Raw genomic sequence first — 23,581 nt, forward strand, 5'->3', positions numbered from 1 at the left:
AATATTCAAAAATAATACAAAAATTATTCTCCATAATCAAATTATTAACTGATACTCTACAATTTCTAGTAGATGGAGTCAATAAAAAATAAAATTGGTCTATAAAAATAAGATTAATTGTTATATTTTTATATCTAAATAAACTCTCGACTCCACTTGAATTCCGTTTTCTCTGAGTATCAAGAAGTCGATACATATACGATGTGTCACACATTTCAGCACAAGTTGGCTTTACCCTCAAGTAGGGTATACAGTATTGTTGCCAAGATCGATTAGATAAATGCGTTGGGCTGGTGGATTTCAGTTTATAAAAAGGTTCTGCAGCAGCAATTGTGTCCCAGTCGAAAGGCACTAACTTAAGCAGTAAACACCAATCGAGACATTCAATCCGAATGGCCAAGACTGTCACAAGAATTAACGGGCTGTGGCAGGCACTGCTGCTACTGTCGACTGCAGCCGGGATTAGCCACCAGGTAAGCCAGTTGCTCGGATAAAAGTTAGCAGCTAATTTCAAGATGGGTTTTTGCAGGCGTCCATCCGTGAGGAGCGAGCCAGCGAGGACTTCTATACTGCCGCCGTTGTGGAGTTTAGTCAGGCTGATGGGACCGATCTGACGGCGAATCTGGCGGATAACTTGGCGGGGTATCTGGAGCTCATCAACTCGCCCAATGCCACTGGGGCGGATATCATGGTCTTCCCTGAGATTACTCTGAATACCATGGAATCACTTACATATGTGCCTCCACCCGAGAAAAATGCAACTCCCTGTCTGGACGATCCCTCGGCCGAATACTATCATCCCTTCTTTGTGGAGATCTCCTGCGCCGCTCGTAAAGTCAAGAGATACATTGTGATCAACATCAACGAGAAACAGCTCTGCTCCGATACGCCCGAGGACACTCGTCCTTGTGCCTCTAATGGACACAATATCTTCAATACGAATGTGGTCTTCGATCGGAATGGAGCTGTTGTTTCCAGATATCGTAAGGTTCATCTGTACTTGAATGAGCCTCGGAACACGACAGCTCTACCAGAGGTCGTCACATTTGACACCGACTTCAATGTCACTTTCGGACATTTCATTTGCTTTGACATTGCATTCTATGTTCCCACCCTTGAGTTGGTCCAGAAACATGGCGTTCGGGACTTTGTCTATTCAATTAAGTGGCATTCGCAACTGCCATTCTTCACAGGTAGATACTCTAACTTACTAGCCTCGTTTCTTTCTTTGAATTTCATATTCTTATATGACTGTCTCATTTATTTGTTTCCTTACACTACATTAAAGCTCTACAAGTGCAGCTGGGCTGGGCTTATGCCAACGATGTGAATCTTTTGGCAGCTGGTGCCAGTCGCATAGAGTACGGCAGCACCGGCTCAGGAATCTACAATGGAAGGAAGGGAACTCTCACGAGTGTAATAAAGCTCAATGAAAACGAACGCCGCATCTACGTGGCCCAGGTCCCCAAGTACAAGAGAACAGAGCAAAGGCGACAGCATCGAACCGTTAGTCAGATGCGGAAACATGTACGGCAGCCCACACCAGAGCAGAAGACCCAGACAACCAGCTCAGGATTCGTGATGACTCGGGACTATATCGAGCAGTACAATACCACGTGGCTAGATCAGGAATTGGCGGGCAGCGCGAAAACCGAAGTTTGCCATGGAAAGCTGTGCTGCCACTTCGAGCTGGAGTGGAGCCCATTAGATACTGAAGTAGGCAATAAAAACAAATTCGGCTATCGCCTAGGTGCCTACGATGGCTGGCGAAATCAGCCAAATGTAGATCCCAACTATGTTCGCAACTGCGGAATCTTCGCCTGCAGCGGAGTTACTCTTGACGATTGTGGATACATGTTGAGCCCAGATCAACTACGCCTCAACTTAAGCCGAATACTCATTGAGGCCAAATTTCCGAAGAGTCAAGAGATTCTCCTGATGCCAAACAGTGTAAGGGATAATCTATTGCCCCTCGAGCCGTCGCAGTTCGAGTGGTCCATTCAAGAGGAGGAAGACAGGTGAGCTAGAAAGAGTTGACCCTTTGGATATTGAGTAGCTAATTCTCTTCTCTTCAGCCACATGTTGAATGTTCGCTTTGCACTGGCTAAAACCGAGTCGTTGTCCAACCTGTTGTCCTTCGCTATATTCGGAAATTACTACGATGAAGTTTGTACCTATGGCACGGGCTCACCGGAGAAGGATCTGGAATGTGGCTATAAGTCCACTGGTGATGGCGCTGCAGAGCTGCGATTATTCAGCAGTTGGCTGTATTTGCTTCTGGCTATGAGCACCGCATTCTACCTTAGAAATCAGTGAGATTATGATTATTTTATTTATTTTTTTTTTTAATTTATACGACGAGCAGCTTTTTTTTAAAGTCTAAAATCAATTTAAAAATTTGAAATGTTTATAGCTTGATAAGTATGAATAGGCCTAATCAAGAAAATGGAAAGAAGTTAAGTCTTGGGATAGGTCTTAAGTACTAATCTTTTCATACAGAATTTTAAACTTTCTACTTTATACACCGTTAATAAAATATATGTGGCTCGATTTAATCAAAGACTGTTTTGTGTTATAGATAAAGCTTTTGAAGTCTTTTTATTATTTCCTTGGGTGGGACTGATAAGAAGAACTATAAAAATTGTATGCCATTAATATTTATCATATTTTTAAAGTGCGAAGTTGGAAAATATTGATTTTTGAATCACTTGAATTATACCCGTTTATTCTTGTGTATGAATGCTTCGATCTCAGAACCTACAAGAGTTAGAGACTTGGTATTTGCTTTGTAGGTACTGCTTTAGCATGCGCTGAACGCTTTTCAGGAATCTACAATGGAAGGAAGGGAACTCTCACGAGTGTAATAAAGCTGACTGAAAACGAACGCCGCATCTACGTGGCCCAGGTCCCCAAGTACAAGAGAACAGAGCAAAGGCGACAGCATCGGACCGTTAGTCAGATGCGGAAACATGTACGGCAGCCCACACCAGAGCAGAAGACCCAGACAACCAGCTCAGGATTCGTGATGACTCGGGACTATATCGAGCAGTACAATACCACGTGGCTAGATCAGGAATTGGCGGGCAGCGCGAAAACCGAAGTTTGCCATGGAAAGCTGTGCTGCCACTTCGAGCTGGAGTGGAGCCCATTAGATACTGAAGTAGGCAATAAAAACAAATTCGGCTATCGCCTAGGTGCCTACGATGGCTGGCGAAATCAGCCAAATGTAGATCCCAACTATGTTCGCAACTGCGGAATCTTCGCCTGCAGCGGAGTTACTCTTGACGATTGTGGATACATGTTGAGCCCAGATCAACTACGCCTCAACTTAAGCCGAATACTCATTGAGGCCAAATTTCCGAAGAGTCAAGAGATTCTCCTGATGCCAAACAGTGTAAGGGATAATCTATTGCCCCTCGAGCCGTCGCAGTTCGAGTGGTCCATTCAAGAGGAGGAAGACAGGTGAGCTAGAAAGAGTTGACCCTTTGGATATTGAGTAGCTAATTCTCTTCTCTTCAGCCACATGTTGAATGTTCGCTTTGCACTGGCTAAAACCGAGTCGTTGTCCAACCTGTTGTCCTTCGCTATATTCGGAAATTACTACGATGAAGTTTGTACCTATGGCACGGGCTCACCGGAGAAGGATCTGGAATGTGGCTATAAGTCCACTGGTGATGGCGCTGCAGAGCTGCGATTATTCAGCAGTTGGCTGTATTTGCTTCTGGCTATGAGCACCGCATTCTACCTTAGAAATCAGTGAGATTATGATTATTTTATTTATTTTTTTTTTTAATTTATACGACGAGCAGCTTTTTTTTAAAGTCTAAAATCAATTTAAAAATTTGAAATGTTTATAGCTTGATAAGTATGAATAGGCCTAATCAAGAAAATGGAAAGAAGTTAAGTCTTGGGATAGGTCTTAAGTACTAATCTTTTCATACAGAATTTTAAACTTTCTACTTTATACACCGTTAATAAAATATATGTGGCTCGATTTAATCAAAGACTGTTTTTTGTTATAGATAAAGCTTTTGAAGTCTTTTTATTATTTCCTTGGGTGGGACTGATAAGAAGAACTATAAAAATTGTATGCCATTAATATTTATCATATTTTTAAAGTGCGAAGTTGGAAAATATTGATTTTTGAATCACTTGAATTATACCCGTTTATTCTTGTGTATGAATGCTTCGATCTCAGAACCTACAAGAGTTAGAGACTTGGTATTTGCTTTGTAGGTACTGCTTTAGCATGCGCTGAACGCTTTTCAGGAATCTACAATGGAAGGAAGGGAACTCTCACGAGTGTAATAAAGCTGACTGAAAACGAACGCCGCATCTACGTGGCCCAGGTCCCCAAGTACAAGAGAACAGAGCAAAGGCGACAGCATCGGACCGTTAGTCAGATGCGGAAACATGTACGGCAGCCCACACCAGAGCAGAAGACCCAGACAACCAGCTCAGGATTCGTGATGACTCGGGACTATATCGAGCAGTACAATACCACGTGGCTAGATCAGGAATTGGCGGGCAGCGCGAAAACCGAAGTTTGCCATGGAAAGCTGTGCTGCCACTTCGAGCTGGAGTGGAGCCCATTAGATACTGAAGTAGGCAATAAAAACAAATTCGGCTATCGCCTAGGTGCCTACGATGGCTGGCGAAATCAGCCAAATGTAGATCCCAACTATGTTCGCAACTGCGGAATCTTCGCCTGCAGCGGAGTTACTCTTGACGATTGTGGATACATGTTGAGCCCAGATCAACTACGCCTCAACTTAAGCCGAATACTCATTGAGGCCAAATTTCCGAAGAGTCAAGAGATTCTCCTGATGCCAAACAGTGTAAGGGATAATCTATTGCCCCTCGAGCCGTCGCAGTTCGAGTGGTCCATTCAAGAGGAGGAAGACAGGTGAGCTAGAAAGAGTTGACCCTTTGGATATTGAGTAGCTAATTCTCTTCTCTTCAGCCACATGTTGAATGTTCGCTTTGCACTGGCTAAAACCGAGTCGTTGTCCAACCTGTTGTCCTTCGCTATATTCGGAAATTACTACGATGAAGTTTGTACCTATGGCACGGGCTCACCGGAGAAGGATCTGGAATGTGGCTATAAGTCCACTGGTGATGGCGCTGCAGAGCTGCGATTATTCAGCAGTTGGCTGTATTTGCTTCTGGCTATGAGCACCGCATTCTACCTTAGAAATCAGTGAGATTATGATTATTTTATTTATTTTTTTTTTTAATTTATACGACGAGCAGCTTTTTTTTAAAGTCTAAAATCAATTTAAAAATTTGAAATGTTTATAGCTTGATAAGTATGAATAGGCCTAATCAAGAAAATGGAAAGAAGTTAAGTCTTGGGATAGGTCTTAAGTACTAATCTTTTCATACAGAATTTTAAACTTTCTACTTTATACACCGTTAATAAAATATATGTGGCTCGATTTAATCAAAGACTGTTTTGTGTTATAGATAAAGCTTTTGAAGTCTTTTTATTATTTCCTTGGGTGGGACTGATAAGAAGAACTATAAAAATTGTATGCCATTAATATTTATCATATTTTTAAAGTGCGAAGTTGGAAAATATTGATTTTTGAATCACTTGAATTATACCCGTTTATTCTTGTGTATGAATGCTTCGATCTCAGAACCTACAAGAGTTAGAGACTTGGTATTTGCTTTGTAGGTACTGCTTTAGCATGCGCTGAACGCTTTTCCATTTAACGGTGGATGAACTTTATCGATATTAAGCTATGATATTATTTTGTGGAAGATAAGTGAGATCAGATATAAGAAAATGAGCAGGTTACCTAGCGGAGTCCCAACTATAGCGTAATGCTATAGCTTTGAGAGAACTCAGTTGGGTTCAGAACTTACAGTGGAGTACGCTGCCATGTAATGGGCAGTTCACCCCGTTAATTACCCCAGTAAATTAACTTAAACATAGAAAGACCACTTACGAGAGTCGACATCAACAATCTGCGCCATAACGAGCATCATCGGATGTCTCAACATAGACTATGCAAGTCCGACTGTCGTGCGCTCAGTTTCGAGCACTCTTCTCACTTCTTAAGGCCTCACTGCACAATATTTGAATGATGTGTCACTTTGCCTTGTGGTATCGATCCCCTTTGTATTATAACTTTATGACAAAGCCGAAATAACTAGATAAGATTTTTTTATTTAACTATAATATTTTTTTATACCCTGAACCCATTGAAAATGGGAAATCAGGGTATAATGGTTTTGTTGAAATGTATGTAACAGGCAGAAGGAGGCGTGGCAGACCCCACAAAGTATATATATTCTTGATCAGGGTGACGAGCTGAGTTGATTTGGCCCTGTCCGTCTGTCCGTCTGTCCGTATGTTTGAACGCGTCGATTTCCGAAGATATAAGAGCTAGAGACTTCAAATTTTTTGTAAAATGTTCGTAATTACAGCGCGGATATCGAGTTTATCATTAAAACTCGATAACTCATCCCAATCTTTTTTTATCGATAAAAACCCTTATCGAAAACCAGTTATAAAATTATATCTTCTACACCTTTATTGCTAGAGTCTCCAAATTTTTTATATATGCTTATATGCAATTTATACAATTTCGGTTTTTGTTAAAATTTACCCCCCACCTCTAAATTCACCCCCTCACCCTCACTTTTGTAAAAAGCGTATTTCAAATACTAGAGACTTGTGCTTTGGCAATTACATGCATATTTATGTTATAATCATAATCTGAAAGTTTCATGAAGATCGTACGTCCACAAAAAAAGTTATTAAACAATTAAGTTCTCATAGTAAGCGCATACTGCAGCCCATGCGTGGGTGCTTGTGTGTGTATGTGTTTGTGTATGTGTGTGTGTATGTGTTTGTGTATGTGTGTGTGTATGTGTATGTGTGTGTGTATGCCTTTGTGTATGTATGCGTGTGTGTGTGTGTATGTGTGTCTGTATGCGTGTGTGTATATGTATGCCTGTGTGTGTGTGTGTGCGTGTTTCTTGTGTAAGCTGAAAGACGCGAAAAATTATTGAAATAGCTAGCACTCCAAGGGTTCAGGGGATCTCGTAGTCGAGCAGTCTCGACTAGAGCTTTCTTACTTGTTTTATATTACTACGAAGTGCCATATTGTGGATAAAAGAATAACTCATTTTATGATAAGTTAGATTTCTCACACGATATTATTGTTAAAGCTGATTAGATTGATAAGTTTCGCATATAATAAAAGAGGCATCCCACCACCGAAAACAGCGCAGTCGACCCTTTGCCAAGACTCGAGGCAACATCAAATCTAAACGGGAACAGATACAGAAACGAATGGCAAAAAATATGATAAAAGCTTATACGCTGTGGCAACTAGTCCTGCTCATGTTGATTGGAGTCCAAATAAGTCAGCAGGTAAGCATGGTCAGCCTTGATGGGATTTTCGACTCCCTTAATCGACGGATTGGCCTTTGCAGGCGTCCATCCGTGCGGAGCGAGCCAGCGAGGACTTCTATACTGCCGCCGTTGTGGAGTTTAGTCAGGCTGATGGGACCGATCTGACGGCGAATCTGGCAGATAACTTGGCGGGGTATCTGGAGCTCATCAACTCGCCGAATGCCACTGGGGCGGATATCATGGTCTTCCCTGAGATGACACTCAATAGCGTGAATTCACTTACATATGTACCTCCACCCGAGAAAAATGCAACACCCTGCTTGGACGATCCCTCGGCCGAATATTATCAGCCCTTCTTTGTGGAGATCTCATGCGCCGCTCGTAAAGCCAAGAGATACATTGTGATCAACATCAACGAGAAACAGGTCTGCTCCGATACGCCCGAGGACACGCGTCCTTGTGCCTCTAATGGACACAATATCTTCAATACGAATGTGGTCTTCGATAGGAATGGAGCTGTTGTTTCCAGATATCGTAAGGTTCATCTGTACTTGAATGAGGCCAGAAACACGACGGTTTTACCGGAGGTCATCACATTTGACACCGACTTCAATGTCACTTTCGGACATTTCATTTGCTTTGACATCGCATTCTATGTTCCCAGCGTTGAGTTGGTCGTGAAGCATGGCGTTCGGGACTTTGTGTATCCGACTAAATGGCACTCGCAGCTGCCTTTTTACACGGGTTAGTATGATCAATTACTCTCAAGATTTTTCTTTTTCATTCGCTCTTCGTTACCCACACTTTTCTGTATAGCTGTCCAGGTGCAGCTGGGCTGGGCTTATGGTAATGACGTGAATCTTTTGGCAGCTGGTGCCAGTCGCATAGAGTACGGCAGCACCGGCTCAGGAATCTACAATGGAAGGAAGGGAACTCTCACGAGTGTAATAAAGCTCAATGAAAACGAACGCCGCATCTACGTGGCCCAGGTCCCCAAGTACAAGAGAACAGAGCAAAGGCGACAGCATCGGACCGTTAGTCAGATGCGGAAACATGTACGGCTGCCCACACCAGAGCAGAAGACCCAGACAACCAGCTCAGGATTCGTGATGACTCGGGACTATATCGAGCAGTACGCTACCACATGGATGAGTCTGGAGTACACCGGAAATGCGACAGCCAATGTTTGCCATGGAAAGCTGTGTTGTCACTTCGAGCTGGAGTGGAACGAATTATTGAATATGGAAGTAGGCAATAGAAGGATATTCGGCTATCGCCTAGGTGCCTACGACGGCTGGCGAAATCAGCCAAATGTAGATCCCAACTATGTTCGCAATTGCGGAATCTTCGCCTGCAGCGGAGTTACTCTTGACGATTGTGGATACATGTTGAGCCCAGATCAACTACGCTTTAATTTAAGTCGAGTAGTTATTGAGGCCAAGTATCCGAAGAGTGAAGAGATTCTCTTGATGCCAAACAGTGTAAGGGATAATCTATTGCCCCTCGAGCCGTCGCAGTTCGAGTGGTCTGTTCAAGAGGAGGAAAACAGGTGAGCTAGAAAGAGTTGACCCTTAGGATATTGAGTAGCTAATTCTCTTCTCTTCAGCCACATGTTGAATGTTCGCTTTGCACTGGCTAAAACCGAATCGTTGTCCAACCTGTTGTCCTTCGCTATATTCGGAAATTACTACGATGAAGTTTGTACCTATGGCACGGGGTCACCGGAGAAGGATCTGGAATGTGGCTATAAGCCAACTGGCGATGGCGCTGCCCAGCTGCGTTCCTTCGGCACGTGGTTCCACTTGCTTTTGGCTGTTGGCTTCATGTTCCATCTTTGCAAGTAAAGCGTACCTCGAAAAGTCTTTGCAGACATGAAGCAATAAAGGGAAAAACTTGTGTTTCAGCTTTGCCTTAAATTATTGATCTTTCTTTTGTATAAAGTGATGCACTCTAAGAATAACAATGCTCAATTTATCAGACAAGCTATAGGAGAGAAGTTTTAGATGCTATGTCTAAAAGTATGCAATTCCAATATCTATAAAACGAATATAACAAAGAGAGAGCGAGAGAGAGAAAGAGAGAGCGAGAACGCGAGAGCGTGTGAATTAGAAAGGGAGAAAGAGTGAGTGTGCCCTCTCTTATGAGTCAGCTCAACTAAGGTGATTAGGCCGTGCATTATTCATATAATTCTAAGTGGTCGACTTGGACATACCCTGTACATTTATGTACCCTATTTATGCAATATTGTTCCATCATAAAAGTTCTCTTATCTAACAATAATTAGCATATTATTCCAGCACCATATAAATATCAAATTTTGAAGCTATTACAGCTGTAGTCGAACAGTTTCAATGGTCCCACCCTAGCCTAGAGGGCGTGACTGATAAGAACAGTTAATAGACATCCATAAAAAAAAAACTTAGATAAGAGAGAGTATCGACACCCGTAACGATCATAAATCCATTATATCGGATAATTGGACTGTAGCCTGATAGCTGACACACCAACATACATATATGTATATATGGGTAAAGCCAATCGAAATCGTTGCTTAAATAGTTTGCTCGGCTGTCCAATGTACAAGCGCCGAAAAAATAGCTGAGTTATCAGATTATGCATTCGCTATACGCATGAAAACATTGAAAAGAGGTGACATTATAAAAATTTGATTTACACAACAGTTTGTTGATACTCTATAATTAGAAGTGTGAAGCTTAACTGAGATACCTCAAGAGAGATACATATATCTCGCTCATCAGATGTTCTTTCAATAAGGAGAGTACTTCCCAGATGGATCTTCAATTGATGACACTGTATGCTTCATGGTATTTGTATACTTCTTGGAAGCACTGTGCACGGGTCGGCGATCATCAAACAAAATAAATATTGACATTCTTGTCGCGTGCAAAATCGAAAGGCGTGCAAAATTAAGCTACCAGAACGACATTTGTCGCACCGAAGTTGAAATACTCTTATATATCGCTCCTGATTCTCAAGATGCACTTTCAGATATTTGTGAGACTATACATTTTTGCCATCTGGTGAGGAAACGAGTTTTTCATCTAACCTATATGAACACTATGGAAAAATGTAGTGCAAGTTGTTGCTAGTGCTGATTAGATAGATGAATTTCGGTTTTGGATTTGGCTATAAAAGAGTTTCCGTATCGCCGACTGTATCCCAGTTCAACGTTTGCCGATGCGCAAGGCAGCAACAGCACATCCAAATGGCCAAGAATGTGACTAGCGCTAGCAGAGCGTGGCAGCTGCTTCTGCTGCTGTTGGCTGTTGGAATCAGGCTGAGTCAGCAGGTGGGTTAGCAGCCCCGATAAGCGTTAGCGGCTAATCGTAAGTTGGCTATTCGCAGGCGTCGATCGGTGAATCGGCCAGCGAGAGTTTCTATATGGCCGGCGTTGTTGAATTCCGTCATGCCAATGGGAACGATGCCCATGCGAATCTGGCCGACAATTTGGCTGGCTACTTGGAGTTGATCAACTCGCCGAATGCCAGCGCAGTAGACATCATTGTCTTTCCTGAGATGACTCTCAATGGCCTGAGCACTGCCAGCTTTGTGCCGTCGTCCGATGCGGAGGTGACACCCTGCCTGGACGATCCCTTCGCCAGCTACTATGAACCGTTCCTTGTCGAGATCTCCTGTGCGGCTCGTAATGTCAGAAGTTACATTGTGATCAACATCAATGAGAAACAGCTCTGCTCCGATACGCCCGAGGACACTCGTCCTTGCGCCTCAAATGGACACAATATCTTCAATACGAACGTGGTCTTCGACCGGAATGGAACTGTTGTCTCCAGATACCGCAAGGTTCATCTGTATGGCGAGCCAAGGAACAGCACTTTCGTGCCGGAGTCGGTGAGCTTTGACACGGACTTCAATGTGACCTTCGGCCATTTCATTTGCTTCGATATCCTGTTCTACGCCCCAGCCCATGAGCTGCGTCTGACGCAGGACATTCGGGACTTTGTCTTTCCTACTATGTGGTTTTCTCAGCTACCTTTTCTCACAGGTGAGTCCGATTTGTGCAACGGTAGACTGAATTCAATGAGCATCTCTTATTCCTCTTCCACAGCTGTTCAAGTTCAGCTGGGCTGGTCCTATGCCAATGATGTGAATCTTTTAGCTGCAGGCTCCAGTCACACGGAGTATGGCAGTACTGGAACAGGAATCTTTAATGGACGGAAGGGAACCATCACCAGCGTAATGAAGCTGGATGAAGGCGAGCGTCGCATCTATGTGGCCCAGGTGCCCAAGTATCCCAGCTCGGCTGCTACGTCACATCGACGTGTCTCGACTCAGAGACAGAAGCAGCGACTTGGGCAGAGTCTGGAGCAGAGGGTTCTAGCTCGAAGCAGCTCAGGCTTCAAGATGAAGCGAGACGAGAATCTGGAGCTGTACGAAAGCGTATGGCTGCAGCAGGAGCGTAATGTGACACAGGATGTTTGCCATGGAGGGCTGTGCTGCCACTTCGAGCTGGAGTGGAGCCCAGTGCAGGCAGGAGGAAGTCCTGAGAGCGATTTTGGCTATCGAGTGGGCGCGTTCGATGGCTGGCGCAATGAGCAGGATGTGGATAATAACTATGTGCGCAACTGCGGCATCTTCGCCTGCAGCGGACCCAACATTGAGGATTGTGGCCTGCTGCTGAATGCGACGGAATCAAATCGCAACTTCAGCCGATTGCTCATTGAGGCCAACTATCCGAAGTCTCACGAGTTTCTGCTGACGCCGAACAGTGTGAGGGACAATCTGCTGCCACTCGAGCCATCGCAGTTCGAGTGGTCTGTCCAGGAGGAGGAGAAGAGGTGAGAGGATCTACACTTAATATACACAATACTCATATATTAAAAGCTTCTTTCTTCCAGCCATCTGTTGAGTGTTCGCTTCGCACTGGCTGAAGGCAAGTCCCTCTCCAACATGTTGACATTCGCAATCTATGGGAATTACTACGATGATATTTGCACCTATGGCATTGACTCCCCGGAGAAGGATATTCAATGCGGCTATAAGCCCGCTGACGATGGGGCAGCCGACTTGCGATTTGGTGGCAACTGGTTCTATATGCTTAGCATTGTGCTCTTTATAGTTAGCCTTAGTAATTAGAAGGAATCTTTTTTGTGTGATTTTTACTATGGGATAGACATTTAGCAGAAGGGCAAGGGTCAGATTTAAGGATATTGATGAAATCATTATAAATCTACGAAAACTTATATTTCCTAGATTTGTCTAGACTAGTGTAAGAGAAACTCAACCAATGGGGGTCATAGATTGAGACGCTAAGTAGAACTGGTGATGTCATTTTAAAGCTCTAAAGAAACAAGTAAGAGAGCTCGACATTCTCCAGGTCTAATTGTATACAAATTAGGCTGAAAGAAATTAAATCAATTTATCGATTATTCTCGATAAAAAATATATCGGCCGAAGTATCGAAAAAAAATGATAAACTCGTACTGCGTATGGTATACGAGTATGTATGCAAAATTTCATCTTTCTAGTTTTAGACGGATGGACGGACGAACAGACTGACAGACGAACAGGGCTATATTGACTCAGCTCATTGCTCTGATCAAGAATATGTATACTTAATGGGGTATGCGGTGATGCCTTCTGCCTCTCACATACTTTTCACAAAACCATTATACCCTGATCTCCTACTTTCAGTGGGTTCAGGGTATAAAAATAAATATATATATATTTCATATATTTCTATAAAAACTACGTTTTGATGAACTATTTTGGTTTACTTCTTTCAAAATTTACTTTTTTGCTTGAAACTAGTTCCGTGCTCATTCCAAAATTATTGCTAGAATTGAGGGGTCTCTAGGCCTATCACCTAAAGTCAGCTCGTGGTATACTAGTTCAGTTCATGGCAGACTAGACTAGTTCATCTATTGCTTCCAATCAAATTGTACTAGCCCTTCAGTTCAGAGAACAAATAGAATGAACTGGAATTTGTGGAACTAGTTTAGTCCATGAAACAGAGTTAGTTTAGTTTATGAAATATATTCAAGTTTTTCAGATTATCAAAAATAGCTTGCTGATGATGGATGGAGCTAGCTCAGCTCATTTTGTATGTACTCATATGGAACTAGTTTAACTCATGGCATGCATAAATCTAGCTCCGCTCATAGCTTATGTAAAACTAGTTAAGCTTATGGACCATAATTTATGTAACTCTTTCAGCTTACTTAATTAGTATTTGTAGATGATATTTATAGAAAAAACTAGGAAAATGTATATCGAAGTAAACTTATGAAAGCTAGTGAAACTAGTTCATTTTAGGGCATAACCAGTTGACCTAATCATTGCACTATGGTCCAGATTTCGTTTTTTTTGGCATAAAGTCGAAAAATGTATTTATAAGATCCAAACTTTGCACATTTTATTTTTATGGCACTAATAATTTGTACACCAAATTTTGGATCAGTGCGACCACGTCCACTCTTGCCGCCCTTGCAAACTAGAAGTATATTTTTTGTAGAATTAAAAGAAACAATTTTTTTTTTTGTTGTTGATCTATTTAGTTACTATTTATATTTCATTTTCATCTAATTCAATATTATAATAAATATTATCCTCATTATCATCAGAATCATCCTCCAGTTCGTTGTCATTTGAAGCTGTACACGGAAGCTCTAAAAGATTTAGCACCTCTTGTGAAAATGTTTTTTTTTTTTTTTTTCTTTTTTGTATTTTTTCTTTCTCTTTCCTTTAAGCAAACACTTGATAATAGTGGATCCGATGAGTCCATAGCTCTGTAAAATATATCAGCCATAGCCATTGATCCGACTATTTTTTCGTGAATGTGACAATCTGTCTTTTTTGTAAATTTTATTGCGTGCTTCTGAAGCGTTTTCGCCTAATGATCCTAGGGTAACCAAACTCGAATTATTTATCTGGTATCGCCGAAGCTGGTAATAGATGCAAATAGGATAAGGTTGGGCGTCCCGTTTGCTGTGGGGTCTTGCAGTTTTCATTAATAGTAATTGATATTTTCGACGCCAGCCATACAGTATGCTTAGACATGAACCGTTCAAGCATATAGTTACATTTGGGTAGATATCTATGAATGTAACTATTACAATTACTGATTTTTCTTATCTATTTCTGTCTTTATCTCATATTCTATACTGTTTTTATTTATATTGGTGTAAATCCAATCCGATACCGATTGAATTTGCCGGTTGTTGCTGCGCCATATATCAATAAGTTCGTTGCTAGCGAACACGAACGTGCCTATAAATTAACAAAATGTGAGAAAAGGGGGACGAACGGGGATGAGTTTTTGGTTTCCCATGAAAGACAAGACTCACAAGTACAATCTGGACCAATTAGTTGCTTTCAGCATGGAACAGCTTATTAGTTATATTCCACGAAACACGGAGAACGCATGTTAATTTTCTAAGAAAATACACATAAATTGAACATGACACAAAACTAAAATTCACAAACTATACATAAAATGAAACATTACATTAGATAGTGCATACCTGGAAGTTCACTTTCCATATTTAAGTTTAATTTTCTGGATTAAATTTACGCGTGTGGCAGAACACAAAGCAACAGATGATTTTTGCGCCAATTTGTGTTCAATAATCAGCTGATCGATAGTTCACCTTTAAAAGCTCTCATAAAGCTTTTGTTTCACTTCTAAAGTTTTTTATTATCATTTTTATAATGTATGATGAATGTACTTTAAGACAACAAAAAATTTTAACGATTCATTAACATCGAAAAATAGACTTTATGCCAAAACAAACGAAATCTGGACCATAGTGCATTGTAACTGATATTGATCTCTCGTTTCATAGATCTGATTACTTCTCAGTTTATCTTGAGGGCCTAAAAGTATGCTCACTTCGATCTTCGTCTGAATGACTCCATAATTCACATATGCCAGAAACGATAACAATACACGGCGACCATAAACCGCAGTGTCCGATACGAACGATTAGATAGAAATAGAAGAGAGAGAGAGAGATGAGAGAGTGAGAAGGAGAGTGGGGAAAGTGAATTTGAATGAGGCGTATCGAGCGCAGTCTGTCGAGCACATCATGCGTGGCAAGTGCTTGTTGCTCCTCCAATTGCTGTGTGCCGCTGTGGTTGGCTGTGGTGCAGCCACCGGCGGCTACTATACGGCGGGCGTGGTGGAGTTTCGTCCGGCGGTCAGTGGTGGCAGCTCCGAGCAGCTGCTCGAGGAGAATCTGGCTGCGTATCTGGAGCTGATTGAAGCCGCCAATGGCACTGCGGACATCCTGATCTTTCCGGAGGGCACGCTGAACAGCCAGCTGCAATTGACGGCGGTGCCGGCGCCCTCGCGTCGCAGTCTCTGCCCCATTGTGGTTGCACCTGTCGATGGCGTGGCCACGTTTCTCAGGCAGCTGGCCTGCGCAGCTGTCGCCGCCCAGAGCTACTTGGTGCTGAATGTGAAGGAGCGCGAGCGCTGCGACCGCGAGGCCGACTGCCCCGCCCGCGGCTACCGACTCTACAACACGAACGTGGTGCTGGACCGCAGCGGTGCGGTGGTGTCGCGTTACCGCAAGTGGAACCTGTATCTGGAGCCGCAGCTGAATCGCACCAAAGAGCCGGAATACGCCATCTTCGAGACGGACTTCAATGTGACCTTCGGCCATTTCATTTGCTTCGATATGCTCTTCTACACGCCCGCCCAGGAGCTCGTCGAGCGCTACTCCATTCAGCATTTGATTGTCACCAAGATGTTCAACTCCGAGCTGCCCTTTCTCACAGGTAGGCCGTGTAACGACTAAAGAATACCCTGTTGTCATGTATTGAGTTGTCAAAGTGTAGCTATCTTTACTTATAGATAACTTGGAGTCTGACTGCAAAAGTAGTCGACCTGCATATACCCTATAATAACATATGCCAAGCTACTCGCGAGCTAGTTGTCATTTGATTATGAAATTTCAAGCTAAAGTTTCAATCAGTTTTCAGTTAAGGGTAAAATAGGAAAAACTTGTCGGTAAAAGACTCAAAGATACCCTGTAGTTGTATAAGCGGTATACTAGTCAGATTCTCCAGTCATTACGTCAAAGTTTTGAATATAGCTTACCTTACAGAGCAGCAGAGTAAGTAAAAGTAAGAGTAGTCGATACTCAAATACCCTGTAATAACATTACATAACATTACCTGCGAGCTAGCTCTCATTTGACTACGCAGCTTCAAACTAAACTCCGAACTATTTCAGTTTGTAGTGAAATAGAAAGAGAATGTTAGAAAGTTGACACACATATACCCTGTAATTCTACGAAATTCTCATAGATTATGGAATTTAATCATAGCTCGCAAAAAACTGTTAACACTTTTGCGTTGTCTGCAAAAAAGTGTCTTTCACTGACACAGTCAAAAAAACTCAGACAGAAACTGTTTTTGTCGCGTCTGGCTTAGCTCTCTCGCGCTCTGAGGGAGACAGTTGTTTCTGTTTTCGTTTCCTCAAGTCAAACACTGATCGTTTGCTTGAGTTAAATGAAGTAACGGTAAGTTGCGTTTGTATGGGTAATCACGCGCGATTGCTGCGTTCTTTTTGTATGTATGTATGCGTGTATTTACATGCACACGAAGGCAAAAACATTTTCTGCTGAGTTTGTTAGTCAAAGTGTTTCTTGCTGAGAGGCTTTGTGTGAGAGAAAATCGTGTTAGTTTTACGCGACACTCATGTGAGAGCGTCACACGAATGAGTCATCGCATTGCGTCTGAGCGAAACAGATGCTAAAGAAAAAAGAGAGTGACGCTCAGAGAGAGACGTGTCTACACAATTTTTTTTGAGTATGATGCGAGAAAGAGAATAAACGAAAAAACGCTCAACTCTCATTTGCAAGCTCTGAATTTAATATATTGTCAAGTGAACGACGTATACATTGCCTGTACTCATATAAGAGTTGACATATACACGTAGTTATCTAAAATTTCCTAGATTTTTTATTTTAATCAGATGATCGACTTTGAGATACTCTGTAGGATTAACTCTGCAATTACTGCTTTATTGCTTCATGTTATCTAAGCTAGTATGCCATTATTATACCCTATATAGTGAAAACAATTTCATGTGCACTGCACTGCACTAGAGCAGCTCCGTCCAAACGTGTCGACTTCGTAAATATTGTCTGTGATAACAGAGTATCTAAATTGTCTCGGATTATTCCGCTCTAATCAGTTGGCTTTATTTTGCATTCTGCTTTTCACTGGAATTTCTTATCGTATTAGAGACTTTCTCTCTGTCTATTCTGATTCTTCTTCTTCTTACATTATGTAAATATATTTTCTTATCAGCTGGGCTTCCGGAATACTTTCCTGATATTTAGAATTTATCTTGTTTTTTCAATTTATCGACATTTTATGTTCGTTCTCTCCTCAAATTATAAATATTTTTACAAGTGGCTTGTAACATCTTTGTAGATTTGACTGAATTCTTCGACATAAGTAGAAAAGGTGTTCAACTTATTGACTTTATCTTCCGTATTCATTGAAAGCGCTCTTTTGTCATACTTTAAAAATCTTCTTAGCAGAAAGTTCAACAGAAAAAACTTTAAAAAGCTTTATCTTAAACTTTCAATGAAAGCCCTCTTCTGGCATACTTTAAGGTTCTATTGTATGTTCCTTGTAACTATGACTGCTAACACTTCTTGCACCGTTTCTTTGAATATTCTTCAGCTTGTTCTATGATGCACTTGCAAAAGTCTTGTCCTATATTCCATCAAAGTTTTCTGAACGTTTTTTCTTTTATCCTCCTTGTAAAACTGCTGTTAAAGTTCATTGCAGCTTTCCAGCATAAGCTGGCATTTTCAATTGTGAATTTTCATTCACATGCTCTTAACTCTCTTGCAGCTAGCCAGTTCCAACAGGGCTGGGCATGGGCCAACAATGTGAATCTGCTGGCAGCTGGCGCGAGCTTGCCCCACGGCGGCATCAGTGGGAGTGGCATCTATGCAGGGCGTCGCGGCGCCCTTGTGCGGCGCATGGTGGGCGACACGCACGTTGGACAGCGGCAGCTGTTGCTGGCACGTGTGCCACGCTATTCCCAGTCGCTGCAGGAGCACGAGTCGGAGCAGGAGCCGGAGGCAGAGCTGGAGCTGGAGCTGGATGAGGAGCGTGCGGGGCCAGCGCAGAGGCAGCTGGTGATGCTGCAGCAGCCGCAGCTCGAGGACTTTGCCAGCTGGCTAGTGCCGCTGCTCAATGGCAGCAGACAGCATCGACGCCTCTGCCAGCAGGATCTCTGCTGCGACTTCGAGCTGCAGCTGGAGCTGCCCAGTGATGCAACACAGCAGCCGGAGTACAGCTATCGAGCGGGCGTCTTTGTGGGCCAGCGGCGCTACGAGGAGGAACAGTATAGCGTGGTCAGACTCTGCGGTCTATTTGCGTGCCGCAACGAGAGCATTCTCAGTTGCGGCCAGCTGGCAGCGGCGCCGGCAGAGGAGCCAGCGGCGGGCAGTCGGAGCATTACGTTCAGCTGGCTGCGCATTCGCGGAGAATTCGTGCGGCGACAGCGACGGCTGCTCATGCCCAGCACGCTAAGCGCGGCGCTCTACGCCCTGCAGGCCACCGAATTCGAGTGGGCGTGGCAAGACGACACCGACATCGAGACCGCCTCAACACATGTGGAGCTGGGGCTGAGCAAGAGCCACTCAGAGCTGCTGACCTTTGGCATCTATGGCAACTACTTTGATGAGTTCGCCGACGACGACAAACCGGGAGGTGGCGAGGGGGGAGGCGGAGACGGGGCCAGGGGCATGGTTGTGGCTAAGCGAGGGCAACAGCTGTTGATGGTGCTGTTGATGCTGCTCCTGTCTTATCACGGAGGCTAACCGCTAAACAAACACTTTGCTGATTAGTTCTAATTGGAAGTGCGGGCACAGGCGACAAAAGCGTCGCAAGTGTATATGAATCGGAGAGAGGGCACAGAAAGAGAAGAATCTATCTTTCTTATTATTATTATCATTTTTTTTTTTTTTTTTTTTCATAATAATAAAATTTTTTATCTTTGTATGATATACATTTATAAATATGCAGATGATATAAAGAACCCAATTTTATTGCTTTTTCAATCTGTTGTAAATTGGAGTTCGGGTTGGTCTCTGTACAGACTGAAGAAGGTGAGAGAGGTCCTATAAACTGTATATTTTTATGTGTCCACATATATTGGCATGATCAAGTCTCACTGTCTCGCTCTCTCTCTGAATGCATCTATCTCGGAACCTATGGACTAGCAGCTAAAGAATTGATTCGCTATAAGGGGTCTAACCCAAGCACGCGTTGATTAAGTTTGTTGCAAATAAGTACTACGTTTTTTTGTGTTAAATTGATAAGGAAATTTATGGCATTATACATAGGTATTAAAACATATCGCCTTCATATTTATAGCTAGTTGTTGGATTTGTACATTTTTTATACAGACATCACATATCACAATAGTCAATAAATACTAGCAATTAAATATCAGGTACAAAACAATAAATACGTGAAATGTATGTGGAATGATTTATATTCCAGAGAAAATTTAGATCATATGCTGAAAATTTCATTGAAATCGGTCAAGTAACACAGAAGTTATGAAAGAAAACGTATTGCAAAATCGAACGGAAAGAAACGCCAAGCACTTCATTCATGTGCACATACATACGTACATACATACACACAAACAAACTCGTGCAATCGTTTACGAACGCTATAAATAGAATAAGAAATGCGATTGAATTGTGCTTCAATACTTTTCGGCTTGGGCACGAGCAGGTAATGCGTACGATTTCGCGTGCGTAGACCGACGAAAACAACTTTAGTTATTTCAATAGTCTGCTAGTCATTAATTGTTTGTAAGATTTGCTTTATACTTAATTTAATTCAATATGAATAAGCTCAAAATAGTTATTTATTATTTTTCGGCAGGCTGCATAGATATTGCGTGTAAATCAGGCGCCTGCTTGAGCAAAACGTTTCTGTTACGTTTGTCGCCTGGCTGAGCTCATTAAAAGCGACATTGGCGTCGAGCCCGTTGCAATGCTTGCATGTTTGTGCATGTGTGTGTGTGCGTGTGTGCATATAAAGAAGCTGCGGTTTGCTCTTGTTGTTGTTGCTGGTAAGCTTGCAGCGAATAGTAATTAAGTGAAACATACACACACACACGCACTCGGAGAGTGAGAGAGAGACATGCATGCACATGCCAAATAACTGTAACGGACCAATTGACGTTAAATGCATGCAGTTAGATCGTAGGCGACGGCAATATCGAGAACAGTGTCAAGTTCATGTCATTAAGGTGTGATTAACAAAAATTAGTTGCTGCTTAACACACACACACACACACATACTCACACGCACGCAGAGATGAGCAAACACACACACACACACTTACGCATAATAGCGCAACAGTGCGAATAACTGCTTATGCGTGTGCCTGGAAAGCAGACACTCACACAGACACGCCGAGCAGGTGTATTAGAGACGCGCAACACATGAAGTCGAGCAGCGCTGCCAGCGTCGCAGCTGACGTCGCTGCCGTCGAAAACGTTTCATTCATCTCAACTGTTGCTCCCCACTTGTTAGCACAAATGAGACTGGAAAGCGCTGGCACGAGGTGGCCGACGCGCTAGCCGAACGCCGCATGCCGAGAGCCGAGAGCCGAACGACGAGTGCCGATTCGGCCGAGTGCCAAAGCATTCCAGGAGGCACTTTTGGAGAGCGTCCACCTGAAGCAGAAGGTCGTGCTCGGTGCGTGTTTCGGTGTAGACTTTTTGGGCGCCATAAACACACACACACACACCCATACACATACGCACACACTGGCAGCGACATGTGCACGTGTGTGCGCTGTGTAGACTGCGTTATATTTGCATTAAATTATTCAGCAGGAAAATATTTTATGAAGCGCAGACAAGCAGCAACAAACCAAAAAGCTGCTGCGCTTTTTGCCAACTGAAATGCAATTAAAAAGCGCAGCAGCAGCAGCAGAAGCATTGGCAGCAACAGCAGCAGCAGAAGCAGTGGCAGCAGCAGCGGGAACGACGCATATCGTGCGCTCTTCGGCTAACGCTACTCGCTGCCACGGCCGCTGTCGCTGCCACAGTCGGCGTCGCTGCCAATGCTCACGCGTTGCGTTGCGTGGCGCGCAACGTCGTCGTCGCATTCAGCGACTGCCTTCGACCAGTAGGCGTTCAGCCTCCGAGCGGATAACATTGCGTTGTTGTTACTTCTTGGAGACAGCCAATCAGAAGCGCTCAATACTCAAACTGACTCAAATACCGTTCAACTGGCGATTGAGTTCGATTTCGAGTTCCGTTACTTGAAGTCGTGCGTTCAAAACGAAACAAAGAGTCAAAGTAAAACGTTTTCTTGCGCCTGATCCTAACTGTGTGTGTGTGTGTGAGTGTATGGAGCAAAGATTCTAGAAAAAAATTTGAAAAATCCAAATTGGAAATTTTTCGAAAATCGTTAAAGGCGCGCCAAAAATAAGGAATTTCTTTTGCTTGCCATTTGAAAAACTCAAAGAAAATTCTTGCCGTTGTTTTTTTTTTGTTGGCTTTTTTTTTTGGGTTGTTGTTGATATAAAATAAATAAATACTAAAAGTTGAAAAGTTTGTATATTAAACAAATATACACACATATATCGAAATATATATATATACATAAATTATTTTGTGTGTGCGAGCGAGAAGGCAATAGACAAAAGTGCAAAGAGAGCCAAAATAAAGGTAAATTCTTGAAATGAAAAGTTTTAAAAATATGTATATTTTTTTTTTAAACAAATTTTCAGATGTATTTTTGAGTGAATTAAAAATTTTTTTTTTTGTGATTTGAGTTTCAACTTCTTTTTCTAGTACCTTCAATATGTAACATAGAGCTGAAGGTCAGTGTTGTGAAACGAGCTAAAATTTGCAAGAGTTTTGTGAAACATATCCAGTTTATATGGAACTTGTGTGAATATATGAGAATTTAAATACTGAAAAAAGGATTTTTAAAAATATGATTATATTGAAATAATTTAAACTTCAAAAAGTTTTAAAACTATTTAAAATTGTTTTTTTTTTTGTTTTTTTTTTTTTTTTTTGGTTTTAAATATTTAAAAATCTCAGTTTTTGTTGACTATTCTAACAATTTAATGTCTTAGTTTACGATTCGTTTTTGACCTTGAGCTACATTTGTGTTTGTTTTCGTTTTCGAACTTCGAAAATAGTTTCGAAAACCCTACGAACTTCTCGAAATCAATAAGTTTTAAGCTGCAGAAAAAGTTCAAATCGCTTGAATTAGTTCAAAATTTTGCACAATTTAAGGCTTAAGGCCTAAACGAAGGGCCATGAGAAGCTATGAAAATGTGGGAAAACCACAAATGCGAAAACTTAAACAACTTAACTAAAAAACTTGTAGAACAAAAACTTTTTAAGCTATGGACTCGAGTTACTTTTTTGAAGATGTGGTTGGAGTCTGTGTGCGGAACTCGAACCCTGATTTAGTGCCTCAATGGAGTATTTCTGGGAAGAGCTTGAAATTTAATGCAAATATATGTGAGGTATATTAGTGTATACCCAGCTAATGGGAGCATTAAGAATGTATATTAGTGTTGTCGTAACTTTTCAGATTCTTAGAGTTTAGAAAGCTATGCATAGCAAGTGTGCGAAAACGGAAGATCTAGAGTACCTCTAGTATTAGTTAGGGGTTTGTAATTTATAGCATATCAATAATGCTGATTGACGGCATTCTCTGTATTCTCTGTTTTATCTGCCAAAAGCGATAAAAGACCTTGCAGTTGCTATATATGTATCTCGTATATAGCTTCATATCTGAAGCTTTAAGCTGACCTTGCAAATGACTTTGAATACAACTTAAAAGATATCGATAGCCAGGAATTGCAGTTTAATTGTAGTAACTCTATAACAAATTTAGGAATTGAACAGAAAAGTTGGAAAAACGTGTGGAGCTATTTGTCAAGCTCATTCACGAAAGGGAAACGAGTTGATTAGTTTTTGCAATGTCTGTCTGGCTGTCCGCCTGCTAGGGCCCTGAAATTTTGAATATATACTCGTATATAACTTCGAATTACAGAGTATCAAGACTTTTCCGTATTATTGGGGGCGTGGCAAGTTAAAAAATTGTCCTGAATGCAATGAAGTAAGTCCACAAAACTCTAGACTCGTCCGTATCAAAGAGTTTATCTAATGAAAATCAAACAAACAACTTTTGATGCGAATATGAAAG

At 42.0% G+C, this 23,581-nt stretch overlaps 6 protein-coding genes and 2 long non-coding RNA genes across 8 annotated transcripts in view; 7 read left to right on the top strand and 1 right to left on the bottom strand.

Annotated features, from left to right (window-relative positions):
- The first annotated feature begins 313 nt into the window (after nt 1-313).
- On the top strand, nt 314-2,560 carry LOC149267795 (vanin-like protein 1). The gene is made up of 4 exons (XM_089474214.1): nt 314-473; nt 530-1,193; nt 1,289-2,018; nt 2,076-2,560. Exons 1-4 carry the CDS (start codon nt 393-395, stop codon nt 2,314-2,316), a joined length of 1,716 nt encoding a protein of 571 aa, XP_089330340.1. The 5' UTR covers nt 314-392; the 3' UTR covers nt 2,317-2,560.
- Nucleotides 2,561-2,841: 281 nt separating this feature from the next.
- Nucleotides 2,842-4,004, top strand: LOC149267796 (vanin-like protein 1). The gene is made up of 2 exons (XM_089474215.1): nt 2,842-3,462; nt 3,520-4,004. The coding sequence occupies exons 1-2, from the start codon at nt 2,960-2,962 to the stop codon at nt 3,758-3,760; spliced, it is 744 nt and encodes a 247-aa protein (XP_089330341.1). The 5' UTR covers nt 2,842-2,959; the 3' UTR covers nt 3,761-4,004.
- Nucleotides 4,005-4,286: 282 nt separating this feature from the next.
- LOC149267797 (vanin-like protein 1) lies at nt 4,287-5,448 on the top strand. Its single transcript, XM_089474216.1, has 2 exons — nt 4,287-4,906; nt 4,964-5,448. The coding sequence occupies exons 1-2, from the start codon at nt 4,404-4,406 to the stop codon at nt 5,202-5,204; spliced, it is 744 nt and encodes a 247-aa protein (XP_089330342.1). The 5' UTR covers nt 4,287-4,403; the 3' UTR covers nt 5,205-5,448.
- A 1,800-nt stretch (nt 5,449-7,248) lies between these two features.
- On the top strand, nt 7,249-9,285 carry LOC149267798 (vanin-like protein 1). The gene is made up of 4 exons (XM_089474619.1): nt 7,249-7,387; nt 7,450-8,113; nt 8,186-8,918; nt 8,976-9,285. Exons 1-4 carry the CDS (start codon nt 7,307-7,309, stop codon nt 9,211-9,213), a joined length of 1,716 nt encoding a protein of 571 aa, XP_089330745.1. The 5' UTR covers nt 7,249-7,306; the 3' UTR covers nt 9,214-9,285.
- A 1,037-nt stretch (nt 9,286-10,322) lies between these two features.
- Nucleotides 10,323-13,099, top strand: LOC108620148 (vanin-like protein 1). Its single transcript, XM_018017039.2, has 4 exons — nt 10,323-10,679; nt 10,736-11,393; nt 11,457-12,186; nt 12,247-13,099. The coding sequence occupies exons 1-4, from the start codon at nt 10,494-10,496 to the stop codon at nt 12,482-12,484; spliced, it is 1,812 nt and encodes a 603-aa protein (XP_017872528.2). The 5' UTR covers nt 10,323-10,493; the 3' UTR covers nt 12,485-13,099.
- Nucleotides 13,100-14,041: 942 nt separating this feature from the next.
- LOC149267799 (uncharacterized) lies at nt 14,042-15,009 on the bottom strand. Its single transcript, XR_016270958.1, has 3 exons — nt 14,872-15,009; nt 14,695-14,782; nt 14,042-14,617 (listed from the first exon to the last, which is right to left on the bottom strand). It is a non-coding gene; the product is annotated as an uncharacterized LOC149267799 (long non-coding RNA).
- A 390-nt stretch (nt 15,010-15,399) lies between these two features.
- On the top strand, nt 15,400-19,423 carry LOC108619611 (vanin-like protein 3). The gene is made up of 2 exons (XM_018016287.2): nt 15,400-16,129; nt 18,224-19,423. The coding sequence occupies exons 1-2, from the start codon at nt 15,436-15,438 to the stop codon at nt 19,198-19,200; spliced, it is 1,671 nt and encodes a 556-aa protein (XP_017871776.1). The 5' UTR covers nt 15,400-15,435; the 3' UTR covers nt 19,201-19,423.
- Nucleotides 19,424-21,269: 1,846 nt separating this feature from the next.
- Nucleotides 21,270-23,581, top strand: part of LOC149267800 (uncharacterized) — a 32,618-nt gene continuing 30,306 nt past the window's right edge. The window contains exon 1 of the long non-coding RNA XR_016270907.1: nt 21,270-22,080. This is a non-coding gene — a long non-coding RNA (uncharacterized LOC149267800). The remainder of the gene's footprint in view (nt 22,081-23,581) is intronic.

Source organism: Drosophila arizonae, chromosome X, assembly GCF_054131065.1.
Source record: "Drosophila arizonae isolate 15081-1271.41 chromosome X, UAZ_ARI_1.0, whole genome shotgun sequence".
Lineage (NCBI taxonomy): Eukaryota > Metazoa > Arthropoda > Insecta > Diptera > Drosophilidae > Drosophila > Drosophila arizonae.